The 20,099-nt window shown below is 48.9% G+C and overlaps 1 protein-coding gene across 1 annotated transcript in view; it reads left to right on the top strand.

Moving 5' to 3' along the window:
• The first annotated feature begins 1,779 nt into the window (after nt 1–1,779).
• Nucleotides 1,780–20,099, top strand: part of TRIB2 (tribbles pseudokinase 2) — a 29,382-nt gene continuing 11,062 nt past the window's right edge. Inside the window, exons 1-2 of the mRNA XM_042245801.2 lie at nt 1,780–3,358; nt 8,154–8,446. Coding sequence (XP_042101735.1) covers nt 3,089–3,358; nt 8,154–8,446 — 563 coding nt within the window. The 5' untranslated portion in view covers nt 1,780–3,088. The remainder of the gene's footprint in view (nt 3,359–8,153; nt 8,447–20,099) is intronic.

The following is a 20,099-nucleotide window of genomic DNA, read 5'->3' on the forward strand; positions in this document are numbered from 1 at the left end:
CAGACTAGAAAATATGCATGTGCCTGCTCAGCTGTGTCCACTCTGTGCGACCCTATGGACTGCAGCCCACCAGACTTCTCTGTCCATGGGATTCTCCAGACAAGAATACTGGAGTGGGTTGCCATGTCCTCCTCCAGGGGATCTTCCCAGCCCAGGGATGGAACCCAAGCCTCTCAAGTCTAACCTGCATTGGCAGGCAGGTTCTTTACCACTAGTGCCCACTGGGAAGCCTGAAAACATGCATGCTGCTGCTGCTGCTGCTAAGTCACTTCAGTCCTATCTGACTCTGTGAGACCCCATAGACAGCAGCCCACCAGGCTCCCGCGTCCCTGGGATTTTCCAGGCAAGAACACTGGAGTGGGTTGCCATTTCCTTCTCCAATGCATGAAAGCGGAAAGTGAAAAGTGAAAGTGAAGTCGCTCAATTGTGTCTGACCCTCTTGGACCCTATGGACTGCGGCCTTCCAGGCTCCTCCGTCCATGGGATTTTCCAGGTATGAGTACTGGAGTGGGGTGCCATTGCCTTCTCCAGAAAATATGCATACATGGGTATAAAAGTTCAGAGTATTCTAAACTCCCCTTTCTCAGCCCCTTGGGTTTGTTTGTTTGTTTGTTTTGGTCCCCAATCAGATTGCTTGGTTTACCAGGATACATTAGATTAAGGCCTGGCAGTCCAGGCCTCTGTTCAAGTTCTAGCCTAAATCAGAGGACTGGCACCTCTTATGGAAATTGGGAATAACTGGAGTGAACCTGCAGCCCTCATCTGATTTCCAGTGCCAAGTGCCTCTGTGGTCCACGTGTGTTGAGGGAGGAAACATAAAGAGAACAAGAGAAAGGGACTCGGACTGAAGGGGCCCCAAGCTTCGCAGAAGGTATGCGCCAGCACTGTTTGCCTGGGCCAAAGCCCTCTGGGCATGTCTTGGGAGCGGAAGAATTAGTGATTACCTGCGGTCTGAGTTAAAAGATGTCTTTGAGCTGGTATTTGGCAGGCAGAAAAATACTAAAAGCCTGATGGTAGGTGGAGGGTGGAGGGGGACACCAACTAAAAGCAAGCAATCCGTTTTTTCTTATACGGGGAGGAGAGTGTTGGAAAAAGATAATGAAACTGATTTTTGAAACTCGGTGCGGCAAGCACATCTTCCAAGGAAAAGAGCTATGTGAGCAGCGGTGTCCGAACGCTCAGAGGATGCCCAGCTTGCTGGGGAGGAGCACCCGGGAAGATGAACGAGTTAGGAAGTCCACTCGTCACTGATGGAGCTTCTTAGGGACTTGGCGGCGGGGCAGAAGTCGCCCCGCCGCCTGCAGCAGGGCGCGCAGTTAGCCGGTGGCGGCGCCGGGACAGTCCCTCCCTGGCGGGGTGCGCTACCTCACCGGCTCCGGGCCCCGGGTGGATAAAGCACTTTGTTTACCTCACCCGGGCTGAGCCATCCTGGGGGGGAAGGGGGAAGGCGAGCGCTCGCGTCCGGAGCCGGGAGCTGCAATGGCAGTGGCAGCCGCCTGCGGGCGCGGGGAGCTGCCAGAGGACTGGCAGCGGAGAGGCTGATTGATGGGCCTCCGGCTCAATGAGGGGGGGCCCCGGGCGGGGGCGGGGCGGGGCCGACGCTGCGCTCAGCCAGTCGCTGGTGCCGCCGGGTGGTGGTGGAGTTGGGGGGGAGAGGGGGGCGGAGGCTCAGTGGAAATGTGTCGGTGACATTGAATGGGGAGACCGAGCGCGAGCGAGGCGCGCGCGCGCACACACACAGCCCCGCTCGCGCAGAGATCCCCGGCCACGTAAGTAACTATTAATACCGCCTCGCCGAGAGATGCGGGCGTGCTGAGCTCGGGGATTGGCCTCGGGCACCGTCGGCCGTCCCCTTCCATTTCCAATACACGTTTCTCTTAACCTCCGGGTGGGGGGAAGAACAAAAATCAAAGAAGAAGAGAAGCCGTCAATTTTCTCCAAACAACCCCGCCAGGCAGTTTGGGTTGAGGGTAAGGGGTGACGGAGCGGTGGCAAATTATTCCAAGGCGCGATCCAGTGAAAAGAGCGAGAGAGGAGACGGCGTGGGTTGACTGGGCTGGAGGTGCATCCCTTTCCTGCGCCGGGAGGACCCCCGGAAGCTCGTGTCGGGGACACCGGAGACCATTGATCTACCCTCGTCCTTCCTGCGCGCACTTCTCGCTTTCTCCGGAGGCCTATCCAGAGCGCGAGGGAGCGGCGACGGCATGAGCCGGTGCTGACCTCCGCCCGGCGGGCCAAGCCCTGGGCTTTGTCGCGTACCTGAGCCCGGCCCGCAACTCCGTGCCCGGCTTTTGCAATCTTTTGTTGGCAGCGCTGACCGCTCTAAGTTAAATGCTCCCTTGCTATTTTTTTTTTTTTTTCTTTTTGTCTGTTTGTTTAAATTTTGGAGAGCTCTAGCGATCTTGGAAAAGCCTCAGACGCCATCTACAGTTAAAACGTAGGTAATTACCCTCTCCGGACCCTCTCCGGCAACCTCCCCCCCGCCCGCCTTCCACGCCCCCCACCCTTTCCACCAAAAAAGGGGGTGCAGCGCGGATTCAGTCTGCGGTGCGGCGCGAGCCGGTACCCGGGCTTGTTTCCTTTTTCTTTTTGTTTGGTTTCTAACGCGCCGAGACCAAGCGGCGGCCGTGTGCGCTCCCCGAAGACTGCACAAACTACAGCGAGGCTCCTCCGCCCCGTCTGCCTCGGGAGCCTGCGTGGGGACTGCTTCGGGAGCCCCAGAGCTGCAGCTCCTCACCTTAGCAATCCGGTTACAAGTCCAGATCCACGCTGCAAAAGGAGCGAGCGCGAGAGAGAAACTAAAAGTGCGAAGATTCTGCAAATCGCTGGCGGCTTTGGGGGTAACAAAAGGACCCGAGTTGCCGCCGACCGAGGACCCCCCGGGAGTCGGGCTCGGAGCAGACGAGGTGCCCGGCGGCTGCCGTTTGGTGGGTGCTTCTAACTCTTTCTCCACGTAGCCCCCTTCCCGTCCCTCCCCTCTCGATCCCTTTTAACATCCGTGGCACGGAGGCGCCTGCAGCCGCACTCGCCCGCGACTCATCTCTCCAGCGGTTTTTTTTTTTGTTTGTCGAGTGCGATCCCCACACTCATGAACATACACAGGTCTACCCCCATCACAATAGCAAGATATGGGAGATCGCGGAACAAAACCCAGGATTTCGAGGAGTTGTCGTCTATAAGATCTGCCGAACCCAGCCAGAGTTTCAGCCCGAACCTCGGCTCCCCGAGCCCGCCTGAGACTCCGAACTTGTCGCATTGCGTTTCTTGCATTGGGAAATACTTATTGTTGGAACCCCTGGAGGGAGACCACGTTTTTCGGGCCGTGCATCTGCACAGTGGAGAGGAGCTGGTGTGCAAGGTAAAGAGCCCGGGGTTTGCTTTTGGCTGTTTTGTCTTTTGAAAAGATGCCCCGGCCTTTGGGAGGGGGCGGGAGGTTGCAGAGCCCTGCGGTCCGGGGGAGGGAGATTCGCCTGATTAATTATCCGTGGGCTTGTTAAATGGGGTTCTGAATTTATTTGTTCGCGTTCGACTAGTCGCGAAGTTTTTAGAGCGTTGCAGACAATGGGGCGGGCTGCGGCGGGGGCGTTCTGGGGAGAGCCCGCCGCGGAGAAGGCGGCGGGACTGAGCGGGGGCCACGACCACGCGTGGTCGCTTCGGCTCGTGGAGCCCCTCTGCGTTACGCCGGGTCCCGCGGCCCGGGGATTTCTCCCTGGGTCCAGCCCCCTCCCCTGCCAGCACCGTGTAGGGAATCCCCCGGCTAATTTCTAGGCGCTGATGCCTCGGTTTCTTTCGCAGCCATTGTTCTCGGCAGCGTGCAGGTGTGGAACCTTTGTTCCGTAGGTGCCCTTTAAAAGAGACGCACAAAGGTGTCCCCTCTGGCTGAGCCCAGGGGCTCAGCGCGGGGAAGGAGTTTACAAAGAGCCTCCTTCTGCCTGGAGCCTTGAAAGGAAGGTTGGGGGCGGAAATCAAAGCCACCAGCGCACCTCTGGGTATAGGAAATTGTGAATCCTTAGGGTCTTTTTCTCTTGTCTCTATTTCTTCTCATCTCCAGCTTTCCTTGCCTGAACTCCGCCCCCCCCACCCCCGACCCATTTGCCCCCACTACCTACCCCCCAACCCGCCCAACATACACCTTTGCCTGTAGGGTTTAGAGGCCAGCATTTGGAGCCTCGGGGATTCACAGTGCTAATACAGAGATGGGTACTTCAGTTTCCTTTTCGTCTTTGACCCTGAACTGGTTTGTGTCTCTGTGTCTTTGTGTGCGTTCACAGGGCTCCAAGACAAGGGGATGAGCAGGGGAATAGTTGCAAAAGAAAAAAAAAAATGAAGACGGTAGAGCAGGCTACCCAAGAGTGGGACATAGATGAAGAATTCATTGTCACTTAATTTTAGCTTAGCTTAGTGTCGGTTTTGTTTGGGGAGGGGTTAAGGAGATAGTTCGAAGTGGGGATACCCCCCCCCCTTTTGAAACGGGCACTCTGCATAACTGTGCTACAAATAATGCACCACACTTTTACCATCAACCATAGGCTGCTTTGTGAACTTGCTTTCTTTCACCTGGGACTGGAGTATTTCATTGTGAAAAATGGGTTTTGTGGAGGGTCTCCAGTCTGTTGTGCAGTTGTTCGGTTGAGACCTCAGGGGGAAATCAGAGACTCTTTAAATACTACTCTCTGCTTGGACTGAGCATTTGGTATTTTGCACCTTCTCCAAGTTATTGAGACTCAGAGCAGCTATTCCCAGTTAACCAAAATTCAGGAAGCTATTCAGAGCTGGGTTGAATTCTCAGAAGACCTACAACGTTGTACAATAGGGTAGACATCCTCTGAAATGAATGAATTCCACAGAGCTGCCACTCTCATATGAAATATGCACAATCACCCAGCAGTGTGTTTTCACTCCTTTTGCTCAACTTCAGTAGAGCATTTTAATATTTTTCAAAGGCTGGAGATGCTTTTAAGTAAAAGGAGTCTGCCGCCAAATTCTGCAAGAACATCTTGCCCTGTTATTTCTTTGTTTAAAGACAGAGGTGACTCTGGCCCCTGCTGTTTCTTTCTCTCTTCAGATTTTTTTCAAGACATATTTCACTTGAGACTGACCTTACAGTGTCATTCGTAGACTTGCTCTCTGGCCTGAAACTGTGCTTAATCTGCTGGTTTAGTTATGGCAAAGATTGAATCAGCCCCTCACCAATTACTGTGCTGCTGCAAGTGGATTTAAGTGCAGTATCATTGTTCTGCTTGACAGAGGTCATCCCTTTAAGACACAGCAGCTCTGTTTGCCTGCCTTTTCACCAGAGGTGATGTGGGTGACTTCTTATGCAAGCATAGCTGCATGGTTGTATATATCCTAGGAAGCTCCAAGTGGTTTTTATAAGGCTGCTTCTATGAACTACCCTCATAGACACACTGTGGACTCTTGGCTTACTGCAGGCTCAGTGAAGTCTACACATTGAATCCAGGTCCTTTTGACATCTTAGAATGTAGAGTTCCTGTCTCCTAGCTCTGTGTTGACCCAGGAAAAAAGTCTTTGTAACAATAGATCCAGTGCAAAGATGCTACTCACAGGAACTCTGTGGAATTCTATAGGACATTATTTTGGGAGAGAGAGAGACTGGAGCGTCATTTAACAAAAATAATCATGCCTCTTTATTGTCTTCCTGTGTCTGTGTTAAGCTAGGCAGATGAAAGAAGGGGACTTTAGGGTGTCCTTAGCTTATCGTTTTCATGGAAATGCTTGTAGTCACTGTGCAGATTGACATAATTACTATCTTGGCAAAATGGGCACTTTTTTTTTTTTTTTTTTGCAAATACTATGAATGATGGCCTAATCTCACTGCCTTATCTATCTGTCACATTATATAACTAAGGATCTAAATTAAACATTTAAAAGAGGCTGGCACTGAGGCTTATGGCTTGATTTTGCACTTGAAGGTGATGGTTTAAATACCAGTCCAAGCTCATAAATGCCTGTTACAGCTCGTAATAAAAGTTTGGTTCCTACCCATTTGGGAAAACATAAGTACTTGCTTTATTTTGCATATTATGTCCACCATCTTGGAATTTGGTCTCTCCTACAAAGGGTATGGCTACATTCTGAAGGTGCTCTGAATATGTTTGACTTTTAATTTTAACGTTCATTCAGTTTTTCAGTGGGACAGGATAATAGACTAAGGGTACTGAGCCAAAAAAAAAAAATCACCTTTTATTTTTTTAAAAATCCAACTCAAAGCAGGAAATATGTTATAAATAATCATTACCCCATGAGCATTGGCTACAGAGCCTGCAGCCTGGTGCTTCAGATCCCAGCGTCCTCCTTATATAACGCAATGTTTACATTAGTTACTGCAAAGCCTTTATTACTCTGGGAAATTTCTGAGGCTTTCCTGGGTTTCTGCAGTCTGGGTGTTAAAGTTGACTCAAGCATTTCAGATGCCTAATTGAACGGACCTCTGAGGTCACTACTGGCAGGTCATCATTTGACAGTATCAGGGTGTGATTTGTGGTCTCTGGGGACACGGAAGTATTCATTCTTAAATTCTAGGTTATAGTGGCAGCAGCTGCGCTGCTTTCCTGAGATGCCTCATTATGGTTCATTCACAACGTTACTTTGCTTCCTCACCCGCGTTCGCACCAGCCCTCCCGAGGTTCTTACAGGGCCGTTTGACTCACAGATTTGGGGGTTTTGTTTTTTGAAACGAAGAGAGGCTTCACTCAGGGATTCTTAAATAGCAGCCTATGTCCCTGACTGGGTTATGGAAAGCCTGTAAGTCCCCTTAAGACAAATCTATTATTATTGTACGAGCTTTTGAGAATGGGCATCGTCAGCTAAGAGGGGCCAGAGCTTTCATCAGATTCTCAGGTAGGGTCCGGACCTATAAAGGTCAACAGTGTTTCCAATCCGTGTCTTCAGTTTATGAGAAGGAGAGCAGCCGAGTGATCCTGAACGCTTTATCTACCTCCTCCAGATTATCGGTGGCCAAGCCAGGATTATATACTCAAATTAGATGGTTTCTGGGCCAGTGTTTTTCATTCCCCTCCACACACCACAAAATGATGATCAAGAAGAGTGTGTTCTAACTAATGAAAGAGAGACCGAAGAAGCTAAATGATGGTGAACTGTCAATATTCAGTGTATTGTTAGAGCAATGTTGGCTCTCCATGCTTCCCAGCAAGGAACACCCACACCCGCCCCTCACTCTTGCAGACACGGAATAGACTCATCATACCCACATTCCCCGGGCAGATAGGAAAGCCACATTCCAAACCCAGAGACTTGTATCCCTGATTTACTGGAGGTCTTGAATGAAAACATTTTTCTTTTTTAACCTGAGAAAATCTCTGTAGTGTTAATTCTTATTAGATCTGTTCCCAAAAGGTATTGAGGGTGGATTTGCTTTCGAAATAACCCCACATTGAGGTGGCATTTCACAGGCTCATTTTGATTCATAGAAAATCATTGCATAACTGATTCATTGAGCTAGATATGTGTGGAGGGAAGAGAGAAAGGAGCGTGGCTGCTTTCTTAATCAGGACTGTGTCCTTTCTTAGCTCTGCCGCTGGGGGCTTGATTTGACTTGTTATCCAAGCCTCGATTTCCACATCTGTGAGATGAAGGTACTGAATTACGTAACCTTCAGTCTACACATTTAATCTATTAATTGCTATTATGTTGTATACTGCTATGCAATCCAATTCTGTAGCAAAATTATTTTATATATGGTTGCTAGAGCTGTGTAGTGTTGGTGTATGGATGCTTTTTTTTCCTTTGAAGGTAAATAAGGTGTTGTCTGTGCAGCTTGGGATGTCTCAAATTTTGCCTTAATTTTTTTATAAACAGAGGCGATTAGGATAGAGAGAAAAACATAACAAAACTTACCATTTGTGTATTGCATTACATCTTGCTAAGCATTCTGACCTTCATTTTCTCATATAATCCTCCCAACACTGTGAGTCAATCACTTGCCCTTTTGCACAGGAGGATTTGGAGGCTCAGAGAAGTCAAGCGACTTATTCAATGCTGTACAGCTGGAAAGCAGGGCCAGTGTGATCAGGGGTTCAAGCTCAACCCATGTCTACGGGAGGCATCTGCATTCTGTGATCTGGTTGTATAGGAGGTATCTCTGACTCTTGATATTGTTCATCCTGCCCTAGGTGTTTGATATCAGCTGCTACCAGGAGTCCCTGGCCCCCTGCTTTTGCCTGTCTGCCCACAGCAACATCAACCAAATCACCGAAATTATCCTGGGGGAGACCAAAGCCTATGTGTTCTTTGAGCGGAGCTATGGGGACATGCATTCCTTCGTCCGTACCTGCAAGAAGCTGAGGGAGGAGGAGGCGGCCAGGCTCTTCTACCAGATTGCCTCGGCCGTGGCCCACTGCCACGACGGGGGGCTGGTGCTCCGGGACCTCAAGCTGCGGAAATTCATCTTTAAGGACGAAGAAAGGTGAGTCTCCTTCCTGTCCAGGCCCATTTGTTATGCCAGGCTGCTCAGAGCAGCTTGCCAGAGAGGCTGGAATGGACATTCTTGGACTGCCTGTCGTCCAGGTGAGGAGGAGGGACTGTGGAAGGACAAAGGGAGAAATACTGCAGTGTTTTAAGTGCCCCTGAGAAGCGGTTTGCTGCTCCTCTAAGAGATGGTTATCAGAGGCTCACAAGTGCCAGGATATTCTGTGATCCTGTAATTAATTTTGTTTTGGTGTCATGAACTCTGAAGGTGGCTGCCGGCCTCTGTGGCACTTTCAGCGTGAATAAGGCAAACTTTTGAAAATTCTGCCTTCGGTAGTGTCCATGCCTGGCATCAGTTGTTTATCATTCATTCATTCAAGAGATACTCCCTAAATCTGTTCCTAAGTTTAAATCACAAGTCTCAGGACTATGAATATCAAGATGCATTAGCTAGTCAGTGACCTAATATGGGAAGTGTTACTGGCCCACATACAGGTATGTGCTGGGTCAGATGGGAACTGGGGGCTGGGGTGTCAGTTCTAACGAGGACTTGAAGAGTCAGGAAAGTTTTTAAAGGAGAGGTGAATTTGGAGCCAAGCTGAGTGTGTTGTAGGTGATGTGGGAAGGACTGGCGTTCCAGGTGAGGAACCTGCCTGGACACGTGCCTCGCTATATGAAAGTCTTGGTTGTTTTAAGAGACAGCTGGACAGGAGGCTGGGCATCTGGGCTTCATTCATGGTCCTTCCATTAACCCATTACATCATGTTTAGCAGACCCCCACTGGGACCCTGCTTTCTGCTCCAGCTGACTTTGATTGTAAAAACTCTTTCAAGTTCCTTTTTTTTTTTCTTTTTAATAATGTGCTTTTTTAGAGGAGTGGAAGCAACTGATGCATATTCATTGCTGACTATTCCAAGAATTACTGCAGGGGCTCTACATACGTGATGTCATGGAATTCTTGTGACTGCCTTGGGTTTTCCTGTCTCCTATTAGCAAAGTGTTTAGTGAAGTGAAGGTTCCATTGTCACAGTCCTATTCAGGATCATCTGACTACAAAGCTAGGAGGCATCATTCATTCACTTGCTCAGCAAACATTCTGCAAGTACCTTTTATGTGTCTGGTACAGATTTGCTGTCAAACCTTTCCACCTTCCAGTTAGATTAGCCCATCTATCCCAGTGGCCTGTGATGTTTTTAGGTGACTGCTTATGGAAGCCTGATGGCATCCAAATGAGAGAGATCTAATGATGTGTGCTCTGGTTTTTCTATCTTTGTGGTCCAAGCTAATCTGGCAGTAAACGTCTGGGAAGCATTTGGGGATTAGCACAGGTCAAAGGGCCTGTGGTTACTTAGTCCAAATGGAGTAATTTCATGAGCATTTATAATCCAGCAGAGTAGACAAAGTGCAGAGGGCCACTGGATTTCCCAGACCCACGGAAGTTGGTTATTGTTCCATATTTTTACCCATAAGGGAGTACCATGGGCCTCTGTGGTGATTAATATCCTGGTCTCCGACAGTGGATGGCTTTTAGCTTCATTAACAAGCTAAAGAAGGTAGGGGCCCTATTTGAAGATCTAGAGTGTGGGAGTAATGGTTATCTTTCTCTTTCTGCTTACCTCCATCTGCCCTTGGATCCTGGAGACCCAGGTCCTCATCCTATTTTTGCGCTTACTCCTCTCTGTGACCTTAGATTGGTCCCTTTCCCTTGGCCTAAGTTCCTCATCCTTTTCTTGTCCTGACTCTGTTGCCCTGGCTCTACGGTCTTCCTGAGTTCAGACACTCAAGTATGTGCCACTTTGAATATCCTCATATACACCTGACTGAAAGATATACACCTGACTCCAACAAGATACTGACAGAGATATCCTTTTTGCCCTTCAGTGTTCTATCTTCCTTGAAGATCTAATAACTAACTAAAAAAATAAGAGGTATTGTTTAGTGACCTATTTAAGAACCTTCCGTGGTGGCTCAGTGGTAAAGAATCCACCTGCAATGCAGGAGACAAGGGAGACACAGATTTGATCCTTGGGTTGGGAAGATCCCCTGGAGGAGGAAATGGCAACCCACTCCAGTATTCATGCGTGGGAAATCCCATGGACAAAGGAATCTGGCGGGCTACAGTCCGTGGGGTCACAAAGAGTTGGACACCACTGAGCGACTGAACACGTACACACGGAATAATGTTATCTTTCAATACTTAATTCTCTCTGCAGGTTGGAGAGGTGAGTATTAGCACGTCATTGGGTAGATGAGGGGTCCGAAGTGTAGCTGGAGAAGTCTCAAAGTTACAGACACAAAAGAGCAGAAGACCCATTCTCTGTTAAGTCAACTCTCAAGAAATTCATTTGGCCACCACAGGGATTCAGGACAATCAATGCCCTCTCTCATGGGGATCCTCAATTTTAAGCATCATCTTTGATGCTTTGTCTCTGTAGAGAGGAATTGCAGGCATATTGGCTAGGATGTGGGGTGGTAGCCCGTCAGGTCCTAGCACAGCGGTGGTAGATATAGATGTGCCAAGTGGGTCCGAGTAGACTGGATGTTCCTGAGTCACAGGCTATGGGAGCAGAAGTCTGCGTTAGAGATACTGTACTTCAACCTGTTTGTTTTGCCATCAGCGAGCAGAGCCCCAGAGGTGAGTGAGGGTGCTTGTCCAAGAGTCCACGCTGTTCTGGAAGCAAATATGGGCTGAATCTGTTGGGAAGATCCCCTGGAGAAGGGAAAGGCTAACCCATTCCAGTCTTCTGGCCTGGAGAATTCCATGGACTGTATAGTCCATGGGGTTGCAAAGAGTCAGACACGACTCAGCGACTTTCACTTTCACTGACCTCCTGTTTGATGGTGCGAACTTCTCCCCCAGGACTGCTTGTCTTTTATGGGGATATGTGTAAGATAATTCGTGTGTGATGGCAAAGCCAGAGTCCTTGATGTCACAGGGGCCGAGGAAGAAATGGTCACACATAGGAAACTACGATGCTTGGTCTGGAGTTACGTTTGGCTTATGCAGAAGAGTGTGACCCTTTCTAGAAAGAACTAGAAAGAAGTATCTGGTGTGAATGTGAAGCCAGGACACCACAGAAGCAGGTGGTGTCACGCTCAAAGGTGATGTCAACGTTCAGTCCTGAGGGGGCGGGGGTGGGGGGATGAATTGAGCCATTGGGATTGATATGTATATACACTGTTGATACTATGTATAAAATAGATAACTGATGTGAGCCATTGTATAGCACATGGAACTCTGAATGGAAGGAAATCCAAAGAGGGGATATGTGTATGTGTATAGCTGACTCACTGTGCTGCACAACAGAAACTAATGCAACACTGTAAAGCAAATCTACTCCAACAAAAATTAATTTTAGAAAAAGCTCAATCCTTTTTAACTTTGAAGAGCATTTTCCTTCTGAAAAAGACAGTGTAAGTGGCAGGTAAGAAGCTGGCCATCATCTGTTGCCACCGTATCTGAGAACCTGAGTCAGAGCAGCCCTGCCCCGCAAGGGGCCGTAGAGAAAGGAGAGCCCCTTGCCCCAGGCCATAAGGCGAGGCAATGGGCCGCACAGCAATAGGTGACCTTGCTCAAGGTCCCACAGTCAGTCTGATGATGGAGGCAGCCTAGAAATCCTGTCATTTCCTTCCAGAGCTCTTTCTCTGCCCTGATCCCCAGGGAGGCCCCAGTGGATTTGCTTTGAGAAGGTTGCTTTCCTTTTCAAGGACATCTTATACGTTTTCATTAGTAGGTGATAGGACCTTTCTCATTATCACCCAACCATCAACTTTTGGTAAAAGATGAATAATGCTTAGCAGCCTTCTTTCATCTTGTTTGGGCTTTAACCTCTCCATTTTGGACTGTAAGGCTGGTTTTGTCACTCAGGATATTCTAGTTCCCAGGGGCCACTGAGTTTCATGGCAGTCCCTTCGTTGGCCTGCACGGTGGGTGTATGGAGACCACTTCTGTATTTCCGAGAGGGACAGGAGCCAGGGGCTCTGGGATCTCTTCTGGGCCTTGCTGCTTGCAGCCTTCACTTTTGGTCCCAATCAATTGGACCTAATGAGTAGGTATTTCAATAGGACGAAAACTTCCTCCTCTCATAACAACGTGGAGGTATGAGAAACAACGAGTTGGAGGTGAAAGGCTTTGAAAAGTTAAAACAGTGGAATCTGGGTCTGTTTTCTGATTATTAAGGCATTGGTTCTGTGATGCCCGGGGTGGGGGTTGCATAGAAGAGACCTTAGGAAGCACTGCTTTATTAAGCTTCAAGCCACCAGACATCTCTTTTGTACTCGTCTGCATCAGTCTCTCTCCCTCTCTCAAGGATGTGCTTCTTGTTCTTTGATGATCTTGAAAGTGATCAAAGGGGAAAGCATTACATAGTGAAATTGGCTGATGCAAAGAGCCGACTCATTGGAAAAGACCCTGATGCTGGGAAAGATTGAGGGAAGGAGGAAAAGGGGATGCCAGGATGAGAGGTTGAATGGCATCACTGACTCAATGAACACAAGTCTGAGCAAACTCCAGGAGATAGTGAAGGACAGGGAAGGCGCATGCTGCAGTCCATGGGGTCGCAAAGAGTGACCAACAGGTGGTTCAGAGAGAGACCTGACTCTGGGTTGACTTCTTAGGCACAGATTTTCCACTCTAAACCATCTGTAACTCTCAAGCCCGTGGCCATCCATGGAAACATGCTTAATAGAACTGTCATCACCCTTAAGTCCAGCTTCCTACAAGTGGTTTTGCACACATTATACATGGATGACACCTGATATTCTATGATGACTTAATGCTAGGGTGCCTTCTGCCTCTGTGTTGAATCCGCAGCACCTCAGATTCTTCTGCTCCTGTTTTATTTGTTTACTGTTACTTTATTTACTTATTGGCTGCGCTGGGTCTTTGTTGCTGCTGGGCTGCTCTTTTGTTTGTTTTTGCGATGCACAGGCTTCTCATTGCGGTGGCTTCTCTTGTTGCAGAGCATGGCCTCTAAGCTCATGGCTACAGTAACTGCAGCATGCAGGTTCGGTAGTTATGGTGCTGAGCTTGGTTGCTTCTCGGCAAGTGGAGTATTCCCAGACCAGGGATCGAACCCATGTCCTCTGCATTGGCAGGCAGATTTTTATACATTGTACCACCAAGGAAGTCCTATTTATTCTGTTTACTTGAACTAGATTCAAATTCTGACTCTACCACTTGTTAACTACCTGATTAAGTCATTTCATACTTCTGGGCTGCACTTTCTTCAACGCAGAAATAATAGTTGCATCCCTAGAGGGTGGTTATGAGAGTTAGATGATCCTGTGACTCACAGGCAGGGCAGGTGCTCACAGTCAGTAGCTGGTCCGAGAGTCATCCATGGGGCTTCCCAGGTGGCGCTAGTGGTAAAGAACCTGCCTACTAATGCAGGAGATGTAAGAGATGTGGGTTTAGTCCCTGGGTTGGGAAGATCCCCTGGGGCAGGAAATGGCAGCCTGCTCCAGTATTCTTGCCTGGAAGAGTCCATGGACAGAGGAGCCTGAGAGGGCTACAGTCCATGGGGTCACAAAGAGTCAGACACAATTGAGCACACCAACTACTTAGAGTCATTGATAAAATGATACCCTTATGGGAGAGCTTCTCTGGTAGCTCAGTTGATAAAGAATCCTCCTGCAATGCAGGAGACCCCAGTTTGATTCCTGGCTCGGGAAGATCCGATAGAGAAGGGATAGGCTACCCACTCCAGTGTTCTTGGGTTTCCTTGGTGGCTCAGCTGATAAAGAATCTGTCTGCAACTCTTTGGGGCTCTGCCTGCAATCCCCTGGGTTGGGAAGATCCCCCGGAGAAGGGAATGGCTACCCACTCCAGTATTCTGACCTGGAGAATTCCATGGACTGTATAGTCCATGGGGTCACAAAGAGTTGGACATGACTAAGTGACTTTCACTCACTTAATGGGAGAGCAATTCCCAGAGAATGGAAAATGTAGCAACCATGTCCTTGAAGGTTGAGCCCTTGGGATAGAAAGGTTAGATTTTAGCCATATCCTCTCGTCTCCTTTGTTTAATTATAATCGCTGGATGCGTAGTAGGAGGGCAACTGACAGGTCAAGTACATATGGTGTGGAACCTGCTGCTCAGAAGGACTAGGCGGTTCATAAGCAGTGGGAAAGGGAAGGTGGACGAGGGCACTGGCAGGGTGGGAGAGAAGGGCTGATTCCACCCCTCCAGGCCTGGACCGGCCACGGCGCTCCCACCCCTGTTTTGCTGCCTCTCCTCTGGGCCGGGGTGTTTCTTTAGGGCTGAGCCTCAGCCACACTGTTTGTGTTTTGAGGAAGTTAAAGACCTACCCTAACTGAACTCGCCCTGGACACACCCTTTGCATCCCCAGTTCCTATAGTAAAATCTGAGATGGTCTGTGTGTAGTAAAATGTAGTAAATGTGATGTAGTAAAATCTGAGTAGGACTGAGGCCTCTAATCTGAGAAAGAGCAGTGCCTGAACCCCCAAAGGCTGCACCCGTGTTCTCCAGCCCCTCTCATCCTGCTCTGGGATTAAAGGGGTCTCCTGGTCAGGTCTTCTCCTTGAGGCCCCGGACCCAGCCTCCAAGGGACAAGGCTGATTGCTCCGCTGGAGTCCAGCCCTCTCTGGATTCCAGTCTGTTTCTCTTGCACTTCATCAGCTTAACGTTGACAAGTTACCTAACCTCTTCTGCCCCATTGGCTCATCATAACGGGAAGACTTTGCTCACGAAATTAAATGAATTAACGAAAGTGAACCTGTTGCTTGGTGTACAGTCGGCCATCAGCTGCTCTTAACCTCTCCTGGACTTGATTCATGTCTGGGCCTCTGGGTGACAGCTGGCCAGCCTGGTCAGCTGGATAGCTGACCTAGAACTTGAAGAGCACTTTAAGCTGCTGCAAGCTGCAGCTGCAGGGGGGCCCCTGAAGCATGTAGGGGTGGGGGAACATGGTGCCTGCAACAGTCCCCATTTGCCAGCCGAATCTTGCCTGTCCCTTGGAACAGGGCTCCTCGCCACCCTCCCTCCCCAGCCCCAGCTCCCTGCCGCCAACCACAATTCGGTGTTGACATTTTTTGCCCAGAAATACCCCCATGTGAACGAGACAGCTTCTGAACATGTTTCTTCTTCGGTTTGAAGATCTTTATCTCTTGACGTCACAGGTCTCATTTCCTCTGCTTTGTGGAAGCTGATCAGCGCCTGCTTCTGCCGGAGGGGAACTAGGACCCTGTGTAAGAACCCGGGGGATGGGGGGCGGTGTTTCCCTGGAACAAAAGCCCTCTTCAGGCGGGCACCGGGGGGGACTTGCACCTCCCTGCAGGGGGAAGGCCTCTTCCCTGCCACACCAGACGAGGTCAGTGCTCCCTTCCCCAGGCAGGTGTTGGTATGTGTATTAGTTCTCCCTTTAGATCTTTAAGGTTTTTCTTGCCTCCAGAGATGCTCCCATATCTAATAAAGTACAGAGGGCATTGGAGTCCTGGAGACCAGACTCTGCTTTCTTTCATTAATAGCAATATATATTAAGTTGTGGGCTTCCCTGATGACTCACGTGGTAAAGAGTCTGCATGCAACGCAGGAGACTCAGCTTTGATCCCTGGGTGGGGAAGATCCCCTGGAGGAGGAAATGGCAGCCCACTCCAGTATTCTTGCCTGGAGAATTTCATGGACAGCGGAGCCTGGAGAGATACAGTCCATGGGGTTGCAAAAGAGTCGGACACGACTGAGCTTGTACTCCCACGCATCCACTGAGTTGTAGGTTTGTTGAATTTTAGGAAAATTGCCATTCTGCTTTAAAGGCGATGGAGCTCCTGGAATTCTCTTGTTCGTGTTGACCCCTTGGATGTAATCAGGCACTGTCCATCCTTTGGGAAAGCTCCTCCCTCTTCACTCTTCTCGGGTCATGTCAGGAGCACTCATACTTGGATCTGTTACAGCGTATTTCCTGTTCTCCTCTTACTATCCGTGAGCATCTCCAGACTGTCCTCATCTCCTCCTAGCCTGGGACCTCATTGAGGTCGGAGGCTGTCTCCTGTGCACTGCTCCTGGAGCCTGGTGGGCATTGAGTGAATGAGAATTCCTTTTATGGACCAGGAGCAAGCTCAGATTGGGTTCTCATGTCAGAGCGAGAGAGGCAGGGAGTGTATTCATTTAATGATCATCTCAGTCATTGCCCAGATGGGAGCCCAGAAAGACTGAGACTTATGAATCTCCCTTGTAGACACCTTTTTTAAAAACTTTGTTTTTTACTGAACTACAGTTGAATTATAATGTGGTATCATTGTAGACGGGCTTCCCTGGTAGCTCAGACAGTAAAGAATATGCCTGCATTGTGGGAGACCCGGGTTCCATTCCTGGGTTGGAAGCTCCCCTGGAGAAGGGAATGGCTACCCATTCCACTATTCTTGCCTGGAGAATCCCATGGACAGAGGAGCCTGACGAGCTACCCCGGACTGGACCATGCCTGCAGCCTATGGGCACAAAGAGTCGGACACGACTGAGCGACTAACACTTTTTCTTTCATCATCATAGACACCTTTTAAAGAGAACTGTTTTCAAAGGTCCCTGTCAAGTAACAGATAAACCCATCATTCCCATTCTGATTTAATGATTTATGCAAAAGTGACATTTACTTAAGACACCATTATTTATGTCATGGTGGGTGTCTTTTTATTTATGAAGGGCTTCAGGTCATGATTAGAGGGGAGGGCTTAGAGATAGACTAAATAGTAGTCTATAGTAGGTATTCTTCAGCAGGGCTTCTGGCTAGGGTATTGGGGCTTACTAAATTAGCTGACAGTCTAGACTGGGAACCACAGGCAAGTGGAGCAGAGAGCACAGTGGTGAGATTTTTTCGATTCCTCCATTTGGCCTTTTGCCCTTGGCCCGCCTTCGCTGACATGGGTTGGGGATAATGAACATAGAGTGTCCAGCACAGATATACTTCAGGGACTTGGGATACCTGTCATTACTGCTCTGCATAATCCTCTGCAGCTTGGAGCCTCATATTCCAACAACCTGGAGATTTGTTTATTTGTTCAACAAATATTTATGGAGTACAAAGGATTATATGTGCCTAGCACTAGTCTAGGTGCTGGAGATACTGAAATACTGGATGAAACAGAAGCCCTGCTCTCACGGGACTTACATTTCAGTGAAATAATATCTAGGATCCAGCATGTACCAGGCCCTGTTCTAACCAAAACACATAAATGAATGAATTTTATCCAAATTAATTACTATAATTATTTATTTACTTTTTTTATTGGAAGATAACTGCTTTACAATGCCATGGTGGTGTCTGCCATACATCAACTCAAATGAGTCATAATGTTATATATATATATATATATATATATATATATATATATCCCCACTCCCTGCAGAGCCTCCCTCCCTCTAGAGGAAGGAGAGGGTAGAACAAATTGAGAGAGTAACATTGACATAATATACACTATCCTTGTAAAATAGATAACTAGCAGGAAGCTGCTGTATATCACAGGAAGCCCATTCTGGTCCTCCGTGATGACCTAGAAGGGTAGAATTACTGTATTTAAATCAAGTTATTTGATTTAAACCAAGCTATTTGATTTGAGGTCCTGCTATGTTTATCACCATTATACAGATGAGGAAATTGTGGCCTGGGGTTGTACAGCCAATCAGTGCAAATCTGGGGGTGGTACCCAGAGAGAGAGACCTGGCTCCCAAGCTTAAGTTCTCAAATGCCACGTTAGCTACAGAAGCTAAATGCCAGGTATAGTGCCACCCTTGGACTGGACCCATAGAAGGAATTTTCTTATGCAATTAGGCAACTAGTGAACCCACAGGGACTTGGCTGACTGGAGTCTAAGTGAAGCTCAGTCCTCGGTTTTCTCGGAGCGGTCTTGGCAGAGGTAGGCTCGGCCACCAGTTAAGCAAACCTCACAGGCAGTCCTTGTACATCCTGCTCTTCCACTTTATGGAGTGGGTTTAGGTTCCTCTGCAGGACTCTAAGCTGGGGTCCATTTATCTTTTCATCCCTCATACCTAACCCAGGACTTAGCATTATACATACTTAGTGAATGCGTGACAGTTGACCCAGTGGGGATATGACTAGCCCCATATATCCTGGAGTCATAAATATTATAAGAAAACCCCCCTAAATATACTGATGGTAGAAGAGAGTGGATGGAAACACATTTCAAGCATCCCTTAGCCAGTGCTCTTGGGAATTTCTCTAAACCATGGACGAATCCAGTCTCTCTGAAATTTCTCTGGATTCTAGATATTGCAGTTGTTAAGCAGAGTCATGCCTAGATGCCCTGAGTGCGAGACAACATGTTGGAGCTGAGGGCGTTGGACACATGGGGATCACACTGTCTTGCAAACGTGAATTAAGCACCTGTCATGGCACTGCTTGCGGTGCTCAGTATTGGGGATGCGAGACTTAATAGCAGAGAGTCCTCACCTAGTGGACGATAGTGCAGTGGTTATTTTTAACACCACATCTGAGAGGAAGGGTGTGTATTAGAGAGCTATCTGGGAGCAGGAAGAGGATATTCCAACAATGGAGTGGGCTGTAGAGAAGGACTGTGTCAGGGAGGAGCTGGGCTTCTCAGGGTAATTCTGAGAGATGCAGGAGGGAAGGGGAAGGGTCCAGAAAGTGTCAGCAATGGGTAAGGAGGGACTGCTTGGGAGGGTATTGTGAGGTGGGGCTGGAGATGAAGGTGGAGAGAGGTCTAGGGCTTGGCCTCACGTCTGGGACCTTGAGGACTTCCCAGGTGGCACAGTGGTAGAGAATCCTCCGGCCAATGCAGGAGACTTGGGTCAGGAAGATCCCCTGGAGAAGGAAAAGGCAACCCACTTTTGCTGGAGAGTTCCATGGACAGAGGAGCCTGGTGGGCTACAGTTCATGGGTTCGAAGAGAGTTGGATATGAGCAAACACAGACAGGCTGGGACCTTGAACTTGATCTGAAACTCAGCAGGAGCCATTTAAAGTTTTGTCTAGACAGGGCAGGGACTGGTCAGGTTGTGATTCTGGACGTGCATGTGAAAGACAGACTGGGGACAGACATGGACTTCAGGATGCTGAAGGTGAATCACGACCCAGGCCATGGGACTGAGAGGGAGGGCTAAGAGGGGATTTAAATCCAGCCCTCTTACCTTTACAGACAAAGAAATCAGGAAGGGAAGGCCCTTCCCCAAAGTTCTATAAGGTGTAAGAGACACAACCAAGAACAGAACTCAGACTTCTGACTCCCTGAATTTTTCAGTCTCTGCCTAGACCACGTGGGGAAGCCACACGTCAGACCCCTGACCTGGGTGGCCCAGTGTGTGAACCAGCTGGGCCAGGTTAACAGCGCTGGGGGTGGGGATGGAGGGGTTGGAGGGACTGGCCTGAACCTTGCCCCGCCCCACCAATGAGGTATGGAGAGGAATGTTCTGGGCCCTGAATCATCCTGGGCAAAAAAGGCAGGAGCAGCACCTAGAGGTACCTGGCTGTCCCTGGAAGGATCTGGGCTGGGTGAGCAAATGGGGCAATGTGGTCCAGCATGGAGTGAGATGGCCGCCTGGGAAGCTTTCCTGAGAGGTACAGTTGATTGACTTGGGTTCGAGGGAACCTCGGGGATCCAGGTCTCGGCGCAGAGCAGTGAGAGGTGGATAGAGTTTTGACGAGGAGTCCCAGCTGCACCACC

This window comes from Ovis aries, chromosome 3 (genome assembly GCF_016772045.2).
Source record: "Ovis aries strain OAR_USU_Benz2616 breed Rambouillet chromosome 3, ARS-UI_Ramb_v3.0, whole genome shotgun sequence".
NCBI classification, from domain to species: Eukaryota; Metazoa; Chordata; class Mammalia; order Artiodactyla; family Bovidae; genus Ovis; species Ovis aries.